This window comes from Myotis myotis, unplaced genomic scaffold (assembly GCF_014108235.1).
Source record: "Myotis myotis isolate mMyoMyo1 unplaced genomic scaffold, mMyoMyo1.p scaffold_m19_p_7, whole genome shotgun sequence".
NCBI classification, from domain to species: domain Eukaryota; kingdom Metazoa; phylum Chordata; class Mammalia; order Chiroptera; family Vespertilionidae; genus Myotis; species Myotis myotis.
Window position 1 is genome coordinate 44,057,059 of NW_023416379.1, and position 15,426 is coordinate 44,072,484.

At 37.4% G+C, this 15,426-nt stretch overlaps 1 protein-coding gene across 23 annotated transcripts in view; it reads left to right on the forward strand.

Annotated features, from left to right (window-relative positions):
* ASCC3 (activating signal cointegrator 1 complex subunit 3) overlaps nt 1-15,426 on the forward strand; it is a 250,869-nt gene that overhangs the window by 63,724 nt on the left and 171,719 nt on the right. For 22 of the 23 annotated variants that reach the window (XR_004968946.1, XM_036317985.1, XM_036317986.1 and 19 more), the window contains 2 exons: nt 2,293-2,493; nt 2,954-3,094. Coding sequence is in view for 22 of the 23 variants with exons in the window: in XM_036317985.1 (XP_036173878.1) it covers nt 2,293-2,493; nt 2,954-3,094 (342 nt within the window). In the remaining variant the exon portion in view is untranslated. The remainder of the gene's footprint in view (nt 1-2,292; nt 2,494-2,953; nt 3,095-15,426) is intronic. The other variant, XM_036317981.1, reaches the window with a different exon arrangement.

Sequence of the window (15,426 nt, forward strand, 5' to 3'; positions counted from 1 at the left end):
TCCCTTGGATAACCTCAGCACATAGTTTATCTTTACCATAGAAAATTAAAATGATGTAATATAAATTCTAACACACTTTAAAAAAAAATCACAACTAATACATTGTATGGCTCATTTTAGACACTCTAACTTTTGTTAAGAAAAGGAATGCTTAAATGGGTATATCCTTTGTATAATAATAGTTACGAGTCTACTTTGTAGATTGACATGGTTCAATACCGTTACTGTTTTTAAAAAGTAATGCACTTGTGGATGGGTGGTATTTGCAGTTTCTATCAACATTTGAATGATTTTATCACCCACTATAGCTATATTTCATGAGACCAGAATGGACCTGGCCGGTGTCGCTCAGTGGCTGAGCGTTGACCCTGGATCCAGGAGGTCATGGTTGGATTTCCAGTCAGGGCACATGCGTGGGTTTCAGGCTCAATCCCCAGTGGGGGACTAATCAATGATTCTCTCTCATCACTCATGTTTCTATCGCTCACTCCCTCTCCTTTCTTCTATGAAATCAATAAAAATACATAAAAAAAAAACACTAATGAAATAATTCTTATGTGTCTCAAAAGAAAAAGAGCAGGAATGGAAGTTTCTATGCACAAAAATTTCCATGCAGTTTATCTCAATAGAAAACCATAGAGACTGTTTAAATGTTTATTAAGAGAATATCCAAAATACTTACTTATAATTCTATAAAATACATAATACAGTCAATAGCTCTAATCCAGTTTTACTCAAGAGTTTGAGCATCAGCCTTGGGCTGAAGGGTGGAGGGTTCTAATCCACTTAAGGTCACATACCTGGATAGTGGCCTTGATACCTTGCCACTGTTGGTGTTGTGCTGGAGGCAACCAATCAACGTGTCTTTCTTATTTGCTGTTTCTCTCTCTCTCTCTCTCCCTCCCTTCTACTCTCTCTGAACAAAACAAAAAGAAAAAAAAATACAGTGTTGTAAACTTCCATATAAAATAGGTTTGTTTGTCAGGCTATTCTTCTAAGGTTTTAGTCTACTTCTTGCTTGAACTGTTATCTTTAAGCATATAAGAAGTAAGTTTTTTATTTATGGTTGAATATAGTTTTGTTTTGAACTGCTATATACGTATTTTGGTTAGTTCTAGTTTACTCTTTTTTTAGAGGATGATAAGTATGCAGTGCATATCTTTTTAAGACTTTCCCCTTCATTCATTCAATTTATTTATTAGTCAATAAAAATTTATTTACAGGCTTATTATGTTCCCAGAAATTGGTTAGGTACTAGGGAAATATAAAGAGTAATAAAACTGAATCCTTAGTTTCAATCCAGTGGGCCATATATACATATAAACAAATCATTTCAATATTTGTGGTTAAGGGTCATAATAACAATATAAAAACAGGGTTGTATGAATGTCTAGCTGCTGAGAGAAATGGAAGTTTCTTAAATCATTTTAAATATGGCAAAGTATAAATAAATAAATGTAATAATTGCTTAAGGACTTAGAGACGGCCAGAGATTACAGTTGAACTTGAACTTGAGTGATAATGATGCCTCAGTGTTAGGAAAGACATTATAGATAGTGCAAAATCACAAAGGATGTCAGAGCATTGTACATAGAATAGCAGTGGTGAAGGATAACAAGGGTTTACATTTTGAAGGGTCCTGTTTAGGGCACATGCTGTCTTAATTTTTTTCTCTATTAAAACAACATAACAATAGTACCTATACCGTAGAATTGTTCTCATGATGAAATAAGGACTATATAAAGTGCTTACAATTGTGCTGTAGTGTAAGCTATGAATAAATGTAATCTGTAGCTGTTATTCCTTATGAGTATAGCTGCCTTTTCAAAGTTTTTTTAAAACAATCCATAAGATATTGAAATAGAAATTTTCATTGATTTATATCACCAGAAAGTTTCTGGTTTGCACATTCATTACTCATCTTCAGTATAAATAAACTAGAATATCATATATATTCAAAAGATACCTATATTTAGTTTTATTTCCTCACCTTATTAACTTATCATTGTTTTATACTTAGGATTGTGTACAAAAATACAAGTATAGATCCATTATCATACTGTTTTCAAATTTAGTGAGTTGCAATTCCCAAATGCATTATTAGAATTGTATAATAGTTCTGAATTGCTCTCAATTGAACATACTTTCATTTAAATGTAGGACACATTGAGAGACTGAAAAAATTAGTCATTTGTGTGTTATTGTTTTTAATCAAGGGAAGTAAATGTTTGTATTTACTGTTTTGTATGGGTCCGTCACATTATTATTTATAATGGGTTATGTCTTTTTTAGATTGGTCAGCTGGCTTTTAAAGGAATGAGGAGACTCAATAGAATTCAGTCAATTGTCTTTGAGACTGCCTACAACACCAATGAGAACATGCTGATTTGTGCCCCCACTGGAGCTGGAAAGACCAACATTGCAATGCTTACAGTTTTGCATGAAATTCGACAACATTTTCAACAAGGTGTTATCAAAAAGAATGAATTTAAGGTAGGAAATCAACAAGCCAGATAACAGCTTTTTAAATTGTAAAATTAAAAATTATTTGGTCGTTGTACATGTTATATAAAATCCGTAAGTCTTTTAGGATTATTGTACATGAAATCACATACAGAATGCTGCTTGAATTACTTTATTGCTATTAAGGCAATCTCTGCTTGTGTTATGAAAATCCCATTAATCCTGTGAAAAATCTATGAAAATACATTTAACTTTGAAGCAGAAAGAATTTTCCAAGTGATAAGGCTATATAAACAAATTCTATTGTCCTTTAAATAGTTGTATACTTATCCAACAAAGGTAAGTACTTTTCATATATTACTATTAAGGGTTTTCACTAGAAGTGGCTAGAATCATATTTTGCAATAAATTATGACTTGTATTGACCACTGTAAAACAAATGACATTGTAGTTGTTGCTCATTCGTCAAGCTAGTGTTTCTTTGGTACAGATTGTGTATGTTGCTCCAATGAAGGCCTTGGCAGCTGAAATGACAAATTACTTCAGTAAACGTCTACAGCCACTGGGCCTCGTTGTGAAAGAATTGACTGGTGATATGCAGTTGTCAAAAAGTGAAATTTTACGAACTCAGGTATGTTGAATACTTACATTTTTAAAATATCTTTTTTTTTTCAGGTAATTGTGAAAATTGCTAAGTAGCTATATCTGAAGTAACTATAAACATAATAAACACATAATTTAATGAATTTTATTTATAACCACGTCTTCTACAAAAGAGGTTTATGGTGGGGCTTCGTTTTATGGTATCCTTTCTAACTTCTGCGATTTTTGCTATATCCTGAGTTAGATTCCTGGTATAGATTTTAAGTCCATTGACAATAAATGTTCTTTTGAAACACAAGGGAGTAAGGATAAGACAGACTTCAATTGTAAGAGCAGAATAATATGTAGATATTTTAATGATTCCCCTAGTCCATTGATTGGCAAACCACGGCTTGCGAGCCACATGCGGCTCTTTGGCCCCTTGATTGTGGCTCTTACACAAAATACCACGGGCGGGTGTGCACATACAGTGCGATTGAAACTTCGTGGCCCATGCGCAGAAGTCGGTTTTCGGCCTGGGCGAGCCTATTTTGAAGAAGTGGCATTAGAAGAAGTGGGGGGTGTCTGTCGGTCGGGTGACGGGAGACGTTGTGGAGTGAAAGAAGATGTAGTGTCGAGGATTGAGAAAGGTATGTTGAAATGGTTTGGACATATAGAGAGGATGAATGACAGGAGATAGATGAAACAAGTATACAAAACGAGTGTGGGTGGTAGAGTTGAAAGGGGTCGACCTCAGCGAACATACCTCAATCAGATTGAGGACATTTTTAGCAAAGGCCAGCTTAGGAGTACCCTAATTAAATTAATAACAATGTACCTACCTATATAGTTTAAGTATAAAAAATTTGGCTCTCAAAAGAAATTTCAATCGTTGTACTGTTGATACTTGGCTCTGTTGACTAATGAGTTTGCCGATCACAGCCCTAGTCTCCTAAAACATTCCATTTGGATTATTTAATTAAAGGAAAAGTTTTTAGTCATTCTTTATTTCATCACATAGGAAGTTACTTAGTCATGCTCTGGATAAAATACTCCAATAGGTGACATGCATGACAGCAAAAACATTTAAGATTCACAGTTCCTGCCCTCAAGGATCTTATGATTGAGTAGGCAAAAACTATCCTATATAATAAAAGGGTAATATGCAAATCGACTGAACAGCGGAACGACCGGTCACTATGATGTGCACTGACCACCAGGGGGCAGGTGCTCAAAGCAGAAGCTGCCCCCTGGTAGACAGTGTGCTCCCACAGAGGGAGCGCTGCTCAGCCACAAGCCAGGCTGATGGCTGGCGAGTGCAACGGCAGTGGCAAGAGCCTCTTCCGCCTCCACAGCAGCAATAAGGATGTTTGATAGAGGGTGTGGGGTGCGGGCCTAAGCTGTCAGTTGAACATCTCCTGAGGGCTTCCAGACTGCTAAAGGGTGCAGGCCAGGCTGAGGGACCTCTCCCTCTTCCCCAAGTGCACACATGTCGTGCACCAGGCCTCTAGTGTTAGATATACAACTAGATTATCATTAGTGGATGCAACATGTAAGTAGGTGATGTTTATAGTACTTTTAATAAATAAAATGCCAAGTGACCAAATATTAATGGGGTAATTCAGGGGAGTTTGATAGAAAATAGAGGATAATAGCTTTTGGAACATTGAATGAACATTGATTTAAAATGTGATTGGAAGGTGTATTAAATGTTTCCTTGGACCGCCATAACAAATTACTATAAGCTGAAAGACTTAAATGAACACAAACTTAACTCTCACAATTCTGGGGTCAGAAGTCCAAAGTCAAGGTGCCAGCAGGGTTAGTTTCTTCTGGAGGCTCTGACAGAGTACTTTTTTCCACATCTCTCTCTCTTAGTTTCTGTTGGCTGCTGGCAATTCTTGGCATTTCTTGGTCTGTAAACACATCCCTCCAGTCTCTGCCTCTGTCTTCACATGGCCTTCTTCCCTGGGTGTCCTTTCTCTTACTCTTCTAAGAACACTATTCATTGGATTTAGGCCTTTTCCAAATCCAATATGAATACATCTCAAGATGTTTTACCTTGGTTATATCTGCAATGAGCCTTTTTTCCAAATAAAGTTACATTCAATTTCTGGGTGAATATCTTTTTGGGTGTTACCATTCAACCCACTACAACAGATAACAGGTATGCTGAACCACATGACAAAAAAAAAACAGGTTCCAGTTAAATGTATTTTGGGGTTAATAAAGATGAGTGCATTATAATTGATATTGGTGTCAATTTTACCAGTTGCCTTTCATAGATAATTTTTTAAAAGTTGATCCAAACCCGTGCATATTACCCCATAACATTTTTGTAGAATCTTATTATTCCAAATTAATTTTTCTAAAAACTAATAATTATATCGATACATTAAATGCATAATGCTTTTATCATCATTAGTTTAGTATCACCTGCCTGGAGCTATTTTAATAATTTCTTAAAGTGCCTTTTAATTAAAAGGACGTTCTCTAGTCTTTGATATATGATCACATTTGTATTATTCTCTGAAATTTGAGAGATTAGATATCATTTAGCTTTTTCCCTGAAGCATTCTAAATTTGATTTCATTAAACTATATGTTTACATAGAGTAACTTTCTCTAACAAATTTTGATTCTTTTTATATAACTTGTGCACTTAACACAATGACCGAAATCATGTTTGAAATTTTAAGTTTATACAATAAAGAGAAGGTAGTTTTACACATTTGTATAACACAGTTCAATATTATGTCCAGTTTCCTTATTTATGGACACATTTGGTTTTGAAAGCTTGTTCATATTTTCATAAAGTGGCATTATGTATGCTGGGTTCCGAGGCTGCTCCAAGGGAGCTCTGAACATGTAATTACAGAGATCAGATCTCAGAAACTACACATCAGAACGTTGACTGTTAGATCATTTTTTAGTGGGTGATTTTACTTTTATAATGTCTTGGTAAAGGCATATGCATTAAATCAAAATCCAATATTTTTCAAATTATCTCTAGTAACAGTTAAATTTCCTGAAATTGGAACCATTCTAGAGCATGCGACCATGCTTATGATGTGTCTTACTTAAAGAAGTGAATTTTGTATCCTGGTGACTACAATGAAGTTTAGGGAAGAAATTAAGTCAAATTATTCCTCTTTTATTGCTTGGAGATTAAAAAAATAGCATTAAGAAATTTATTGTAAATATTAAGTTTAGCTTTGGCAATCTTATCTCACTGTTATGTGAAATCCAGGGCCTTTCCTCTGTATATTTCTGCTTTCGTCTTTCTGCGCACTGTTAACAGACTTGATTTTGTCAATCCCTTTGCTGGAGAGCAGAGGCTCTCAAAATGTGGCATGGGTTCACTCAGAGATTGCTAAGACTCTTTCAGGGGTCCACAAGATTAAAACCGATATTCATATTAATATTATGATGTTATTTTCTTTCACTCGCATAATGACAAGTATTTAGTCTTATGCAGTCCAGGGGCTGCATAATGTATGATTGCGTTACTGACAGCTAATGGAATCAGTACTTTAATTCTTGAGTTGTAAAAATTCCTGAGTTTGAATTTCTAACATAAGAAATATTAATAGATATAACCCACAGAAACAAAAGCTCTTTGGGGGGGTCTCAGTAATTTTTAAGAGTGCAAAGGAGTCCCAAATCAAAATATTTTGAGAATCATTATTGCACGGGAAAGCGCCTTGTACATGACATTGGATTCTCCACAATCTACATCCAGCCTGGTTTCCCACCTTACATCCAATCTGCTTTCCAATATAACTTATTACTAGACCATTTTTGCTTTTTCTATGATAACAATACTCAAATAACATTTTTTCTAATTTAGTAAGTTTCCTCAGACATTTTCTCTTTTTTTTCTGATGCCTTCCTTTATTTAATGACATTTGTTCAAAATCTACCCACTCTTCAAAACTCTGTATGAATACTGTGAGTACTTTTTTTTTTGCCTGTGTCTTACAACAGCAACATTCATTTATATTTATAAAATAAGTAGAGGCCCGGTGCACAAAAATTTGTGCACTTGGGGCGGGGGGGAGGGGGTCCCTCAGCCAGGCCTATGCCCTCTTGCAGTCTGGGACCCCTCAGAGGATGTCCACCTGCTGGCTTAGGCCTGCTCCCTGGGCGATCGGGCCCAAGCTGGCAGTCAGACATCCCTCTGTCAGCCCGGCAGCCCTAGGGGGATGTCCACTTGCCAGCGGGGAGCAGGCCTAAGCTGCAGTCAGATATCCTCAGCGCTGCTGAGGAGGCGGGAGAGGCTCCCACCACCACCGCTATACTGGCAGCCTTCAGCCTGGCTTGTGACTGAGCAGAGCTCCCCCTGTGGGAGCGCACTGACCACCAGGGGGCAGCTCCTGCATTGAGCGTCTGCCCCCTGGTGGTCAGTGTGTGTCATAGTGACCAGTCATTCCCAGTCTTTCTGCTGTTAGGGTCAGTTTGCATATTACCCTTTTATTATATAGGATAGAGGCCTGGTGCACGGGTGGGGGCCGGTTGGTTTGCCCTGAAGGGTGTCCTGGATCAGGGTGGGGGTCTCCACAGGGGTGCCTGGCCAGCCTGGGTGAGGGGCTGATGGCTGTTTGAAGGCTGGTCAAGGCCCCCCCCCCAATGGGGACCCTCACCCCTTGGAGGTTTGGCCAGCCTGGGTGAGGTGCTGATGGCTGTTTTCAGGCTGGCCACATCCCCTTTAGGATGGGGGGTCCCCAATTGGGTGCCTGGCCAGTCTGGGTGAGGGGCTGAGGGCCATTTTCAGGCTGGCCAAGGCCCCCGGTAACGGAACTTCCCAGGGTCTCCTTTTTTTCTTTTTTCTTTTTTATTCTGGGATTTATTTACCTTCTATAATTGAAACTTTGTAGCCTTGAGAGGAGCTCATAGCTGGCCAGGGTGGGCGGAAGGGAAGCTTGGCTTCCTCCATCACCAGGGGCAACCCACTCGCGCTCGTTCCAGCTTGGTGGCCACGGCTGCCTGAAAGCAGGTATCTGGGGTTTATTTACCTTCTATAATTGAAACTTTGTTGCTTTGAGTGGATCTCAGAGCCGGGCTGCGGCAGGCAGGAAGCTTGGCTTCCTCCATTATTGGGGCAACCAAGCCTCCTGCTTGCTTCAGCTCCTTGGCTGCTGGCCGCCATCTTGGTTGGGTTAATTTGCATATAGTTGCTCTGATTGGCTGGTGGGCGTGGCTTAAGGCATAGCAAAGGTATGGACAATTTACATGTTCGTCTTTTATTAGTGTAGATACCTTGTCCACAAAGTCTATGCTTTTGCATCCTGTGTGGTCTTAGAGATCTGGACCACTCTCTCTCAAATCAAATCTTGATTGCTCTTATACTGTATCCCACTGTGTATGATACTAACGAAAGAATATTTATGGAAAGGCAGGTAGCATTTGAATTCAAATTTGATCCAGGCACTGTGCTATGTGTATATGCATCCTCAGTCAGTACTACTAGAACCTTATTGAGTAGTGTCTCCATTTTATAGATCCAAGAAGTCAAACTCATCGATTTACAAATTAAATTTTCAAAAGGTTTATGAGCATCCCTTTTTCCCCCATTTGCTCATCTATGTACTTTTCTAGACCTGCTCTGTATCCTTTGTAAATATTTGTTAACTCTGCAAAGGCAGGAGCAACGTGCTTGGCCTCAATAAGAGTTTATAAATTGAACTTTCTCGATTGTGATGCTCTTTATTCTCCTCGGAAGTAGCCCTACTGCCAGTGATGCTAATTTTTTGTAGACCTGAAACAGATCTTTCTACGTATTCACACCCTATCTTTCTACATATTCACACCCCATCTTTCTACATATTTGCACAGATGAGTAGACTGCTGCATCACTACCTCTGATTGGGTTACAGAGAGAGCACAGCAGGAGGACTGCCGAGCAGTGGGAGTACAGATATACTTGACTTTTATTTTTGAAGTATTAACTCCCTACTTTCCCTACTATGTTCCACATTTGTAATTTTAAATAGCTTTTCATGAATCCCATTTTATATTTTTCGGTAAATAAGTATCCCAATAATTAACACAATTAAATATCACCTTAAATTTTTTCTGTCATTTTTCAAAAATGTTTTCAGTGATGTTCATTTATCTTTTTTAAAAAAAAATGTTCATTTGCAACGTCATGGATGGAACTGGAGAGCATTATGCTAAGTGAAATAAGCCAGTCAATGAAAGAAAAATACCACATGATCTCACTCATTCATGGATAATAGAGACCATTATAAACTTTTGAACAATAATAGATACAGAGGCAGAGCTGCCTCAAACAGATTGTCAAACTGCTGCAGGAAGGCCGGGGAGGGTTGCGGGGCAGGAGGTAGGGGGGTAAGAGATCAACTAAAGAACTTGTATGCATGCATATAAGCATAACCAGTGGACATAAGACATTGGGGGATAGGGGAGGCTAGGGTCTAGGGCGGGGGGATAAAATGGACACATATGTAATACCCTTTGTAATACTTTAAGCAATAAAAAAAAAAATAAAATAAAATAAAAATAAAAATAGAAAGAAAAAAAAATAAAGAAAAAAAAAATAAAAAAAATGTGGTAAGGCAAATTCTCTGTCATGCTGTTCTGATCATATTATTCCCTTGCTCATAAACTTTCACTTATTCTTTATTGCTTATTGGATTAAGTCCAACTACCAAGCTTGTTAAGGATCTTGTTTAATTAAGTATAATATGGCATATGATCTTTTTTGTGGTTCACTAGGGACTGTTAGGTCTAGTAAGAGTTATGATTTTATTGAAGTTTGAATGTAAAATTTTCTTTTACAAAATAGAATTATATAATTCTATGATATATTGTCAGGAAAATAACTCTTTGAGGCTCAACTGAAAAGCAACTTTGAACAACTTAGTAATTTTCTCATCAGTGAAAACACCCACCTACTTTTCCACTTATTTTTTATTATTCTACATCTGCCATTAATTTCAGACTTCTCCCAAGTGTACTCTTTATGAAGAATTATTATTTTAAAATTTTCATTGTGTTTTTTAGTGGTTCCATTGAGCAATTGTGCTTTTCCTTATCCCTTCTCTTTCCTCAACTCAGATGATCCCTTCTGCATTCTATTGGACAGTGACAGTGAGTGTTTAGGGCAAGCATTATGGCATATAGAGGACAGAGGGCGAGGCAGTTTCCGTGCTTTTCCTTTTGTTAGGTGGCATATACTTCCAGCATACAAGAGTCTGTCAGTTTCTAAAGCAGCTAATTATTGCTAAGCCACTCTGCTTTTATAGATTTAGTCTTACAGTCTCTGGTCTTCAGTTTAAGAAAATGTTTATAAACATTAGGCTTTCTTTGTTCTGAACCTATTTTGATATAGTTCTCAACTATACTGTATACTTGAAAATTTCTGTTGACATTATTACAGATGTCCCCTATCCCCGCTTCATTTTGCCCCCCTCCGCCTCCCACCTCCCCCTTCACCTCATGTTGTCTATGTCCATGGGCTACGCATATATGCGTTTGTGTTGTCTAATCTCTTCCAGTCCCCGCCCCCCCCTTTCCTCTCCTCTGAGATCTCAAGTGATCTATGGCCATATTAGAAACTAGTTTAACTTTAGCCCGTATATCTTTATATTACATATCTAGGCATTGAAATTGCCACATCCTATGTTGATTATAGTTTGCTCTGGAAAATACAGCATAGTTTTATAGCTTACTTACAATTATCACCACCCCCTCCCTTAAATCTCCTTTTCTTACTCAATGTTCTATTTGGTATTAAGAGCTAAAAAGAAAGTAACATAAATTTAAGCTGCCTTATAAAACATGGAATAAGAAAAACTAAAAGGAAGCGAAAATGATGCACAATGTAGATTTTATCAGCACAAAAAGATTTGTTTCATCTTACGGATTTTGTAAAGATCTGAACTTCTGCAATACATTAGGACAGTCAGGATATTGAGGATAAAATCATTTTCTAATTCATTAAAATACTATGTATTTGTTTCATAAATAAGTGAAGAATACTAATCTTTTGAAGTCATTATTCTCTAAGCTACTTAAGTTCAGATACATTTTTTAAACAGATTGAAAAACCCAGTCTTAATGATGAAATATAAATACTCTGTTGTACTGATTTAGTTTAGAAATTAGTGTGGTATTCTATTTGTTATAATGTTGCTTTTTTTTTTTTCTATGCCCCTGATTCTATTATAATCACCAGTTCATTCTGTTCATCAGATTATTCACTTGATTTTCAGATTCACTTGTTGATAGATGTGTATTTGTTGTTCATAATTTGTATCTTTACCTTTTTCTTCTTCTTCCTCTTCTTAAAGGATACCTTTCAGCATTTCATATAATACTGGTTTGGTGGTGATGAACTCCTTTAGCTTTTTCTTATCTGTGAAGCTCTTTATCTGACCTTCAATTCTGAATGATAGCTTTGCTGGATAAAGTAATCTTGGTTGTAGGTTCTTGGCATTCATCACTTTGAATATTTCTTGCCACTCCCTTCTGGCCTGCAAAGTTTCTGTTGAGAAATCAGCTGACATTCGTATGGGTACTCCCTTGAAGGTAACTGACTTTCTTTCTCTTGCTGCTTTTAAGATTCTCTCTTTGTCTTTTGCTCTTGGCATTTTAATGATGATGTGTCTTGGTGTGGTCCTCTTTGGATTCCTTTTGTTTGGGGTTCTCTGCGCTTCCTGGACTTGTAAGTCTATTTCTTTCACCAGGTAGGGGAAGTTTTCTGTCATTATTTCTTCAAATAAGTTTTCAATATCTTGGTCTCTCTCATCTTCTGGCACCCCTATAATTCTGATGTTGGTACGGTTGAAGCTGTCCCAGAGGCTCCTTACACTATCTTCGTATTTTTGGATACTTTTTTCATTTTGCTTTTCCAGTTGGGTGTTTTTTGCTTCTTTGTATTTCAAATCGTTGATTTGATTCTTGCGATCCTCTAGTCTGCTGTTGGGAGTCTGTATAATATTCTTATTTCAGTCAGTGTATGCTTAATTTCTAGTTGGTCCTTTATCACGACCTCGAGGGTCTCATTAGATTTCTTATAGGTCTCATTTAAGTTTATTGGCAGTTTCTAGAAAATTCTTGAAAAACCTTAAAAGTGTGGTTTTGAACTCTATATCCAGTAGTTTGCTTTCCTCCATTTCTGTCATTTGTGTCTTTTTTATTTGTCTCCGCATTTTTTATGCTTCCCTGTGTTGATAAAGTGGTTTTCTGTGCTAAGTGTCCTCTAGGGCCCAGTGGTTCAGCCTCCCCAATTACCTGAGGAGGACACTCATGGTGCACCCCCTTGTGGTCTTTGTGCACAGTCTTGTTGTAGTTAAGCCTTGATTGTTGTAGGTATCACTGGGAGCTATTGACCTCCAGGCCAGTTGGCTGTGAGAATCAGCTGTGTCTGCAGTGGAAGAACTTCTGTCCTGGAGACACCCCTCCAGGGCAAGACTTGCTTCAATGGGGCTTTGGTGCTCTATAATGTTGCTTCTTATTTCCCTAGTTGTCCTCTTTGTTTGGTTTGGGATTTGTTTTTAATAGTACTTATTTTAGAAGCATAAATTAAAAAAAACAATAATATTCTTTTATATTTTGAAGGTGATTCTTGACTGTTGGAGCTTACTTTTTCAAGTGACTGCACAAACATAATTAATGTGTTTTTAGGGGCAATAATGATTTTTCAGTCCTTTGTAACTCTATAAACATTGAGTATTTTTTTTCTTGTTTTGAGTGTTTTTTTCTACTTGCATTTTCAATTTCATATAATTAAGCAATCAATAACCAAATTAAAATTTTAAGCTTTCTTTTGTTAAGAGAGATACACAAACAAAGGGGCTAGAACCTAAAATGTGAAAGTTTTTATCACTAAGAACAATGATTAGTTTATGATTAGTTTTTATAATCTTCACCTTGTGTTTATACATAATGGAATTAGAAGACTACCACTTTTAAAATCCCTGATGAAAGGTAAAAATTATTTGCCAGGATAAACATTTTCTGCATTGAAGGCTTACTATTAAGAAGTAATGAGAGTTCTGGTTTGAAGAATATCTCATTACTTTTATTAGTAAGAAAACTATAAATTATTTTTGAAGAATCATGGAAATCTTAGTGTTAGTTATTAATTATTTTTACTTTTTCAAGACTTAAAAGCTATAAAATATTAAAATGCTTTGACTAAAAATTATATTTCTGTATATAAACTACTGCTTTTAACTGTTCTTAATATATTTGGGTTGGAGAGGGTAGTAAGAGAATGATAATTTTTGATGCATAACAATCCGTCCAGTGAATGCAAATTATCTACAATAATAAAAACGTAATATGCTAATTAGACCAGACGTCCTTCCAGATGAAGCCGGGGCTGCAGGGCAGCCCAGGTCCTAGGTGCCTGCCAGCGGCTGGAGGGAAGCCTGGCTCCTGGGTGCCTGTGGGCGGCCTGAGGGAAGCCAGCCCAGGGCCGGCAGCTGGGGGAAGGAAGGCCTACTCTTGTATGAATTTCATGCATCGGGCCTCTAGTGTATTATATGAGACCCTTTTCTTATTTTATAAGTTAAAAGCACTCAGTAATCTAATTATCTTTGCTTTCACTGAAAACGAAAACCAAAACTTAGAATAATAATTTAGGCTATTTCATGAGTATTCCTTTGGGAAAAATAGGATGCTTCATAGAATTAGAGAAGCACAGAGGGGATTGTGGTTTTGATTTGCATTTCCCTGGTGATTAGTGATTTTGAACACATTTTCATGTACGGGCTGGGATTCCCAGGAGCCTGCTTGTAACCTGGCACCATGGATTCTGCCTGGGAACATGGGAGCCACCTTACTTGGGCTGCTAGAGCCATTAGGTACATGCTGGTAGAACCAGGAACCTGGGTTTTTGGGAGCCTCCCAGGGAGGCACCGCAGACCGTAAGGGAAAGTAGGCCTGGTCCTGGGGCAGGCTGTCTGAAGTGAATTGGGTACTCATTTACTTTCCTTCTCCAATAAGGCGGATATCTCTCTGTTGGGCTGCCTGGGCTTGGATGGGGGAAGGGAGGAAGGGTTGATGGTGGTAATGTGAATTTATCTTTTCTACTCAATGTGTCTTTTCTTATTTCTGTGCTTCATCCACATACTGTAATCCATCACCTGGAATCCTAAGCTCTTGTGAAGTTATTTTCATGCACGAATTGTTGTTCAAATTGATGTTTCAGAGGGGCAGTGACTGAGCACTAGAAACTCCTCTGCTGCCATCTTGCTAAGATTGCTCCCAGTTTTTCAATTGGGTGTCAAGAAAGCTTAGAGCCAGTTTTTATACCTAATCACAGATACTGCTTTGGCTAATCCTTTGGCCGTATTTACTTTTCTCCTTCTGTATTAATTTTTGTGTCTCATTTTTAGTGTTATGTGAGTTTCTGTTAAGCCACTTAAAAGCCAGCAACATATAAGTGTGTTTGATCCCTTTTCCAGTGCTATAAATTTGTTAGGGAGTAGGCAGTTGGAGAGAATGGAGGGAAAAAAATGCAGAAAAAGATGTAATTTCACTTGGCTCTGTGTAGTTTATACCTAGAGTTATAGGCTGAGTCAGTGGCATTTGTTTGCATAGGGTCAGCTGTCCCCTCTGCCCCCTCGTAGGTCGTAGGTGACCATTACATTTCATAACATTGTGGAAGAGTTTGGACCACACTTTACTTCTTTGCTGGTTTTTTCTTTCTTTCTTTCTTAAAATATAAGCTTGCAAACTTCTTGGCTTTTTCTTTGTATTCCTAACCATAGATATGGAGTGAGTGACTTAGTCATAAGCTTCTATTGAGAAATTCTTCTTTGAATAACCACAGGTTGTGATTAAATAGTATGCACGTCCTGCCTTTGTTCTTTTTCTAAGTAAAATGGAAAGGTTCCATTATATAATATAAGCAGGTAAGCAGTAAGGACAACTAGTTACCTTATTTGTGCTCATTTTCATCAGCCTATATCAGGGGTCCTCAAACTTTTTAAACAGGGGCCAGTTCACTGTCCCTCAGACTGTTGGAGGGCCGGACTATAGTTAAAAAAAAAACTATGAACAAATTCCTATGCACACTGCACATATCTTATTTTGAAGTAAAAAAACAAAACGGGAATAAATACAATATTTGTATTTGCATGTAGCCCGCGGGCCGTAGTTTGAAGACCCCTGGCCTATATCCTGCCATAATTTGTTAAGATTTAGAATCCTCCATTTATCTTCTTCCCAATAGTAGATCTCTAGCAAACTTTTGCTTAATTGTTCTTGAATTAATAAAATCTCCTAATATTGAATGTGTGGAATTATTTGAAGAGATGAAAAAAATTGGTATTTTTTGGAATCATTTTCGAGAAGCACTACAGAATACACTTTTAGCCCATCACATTTGAGGTTTTAGTACTTTTGT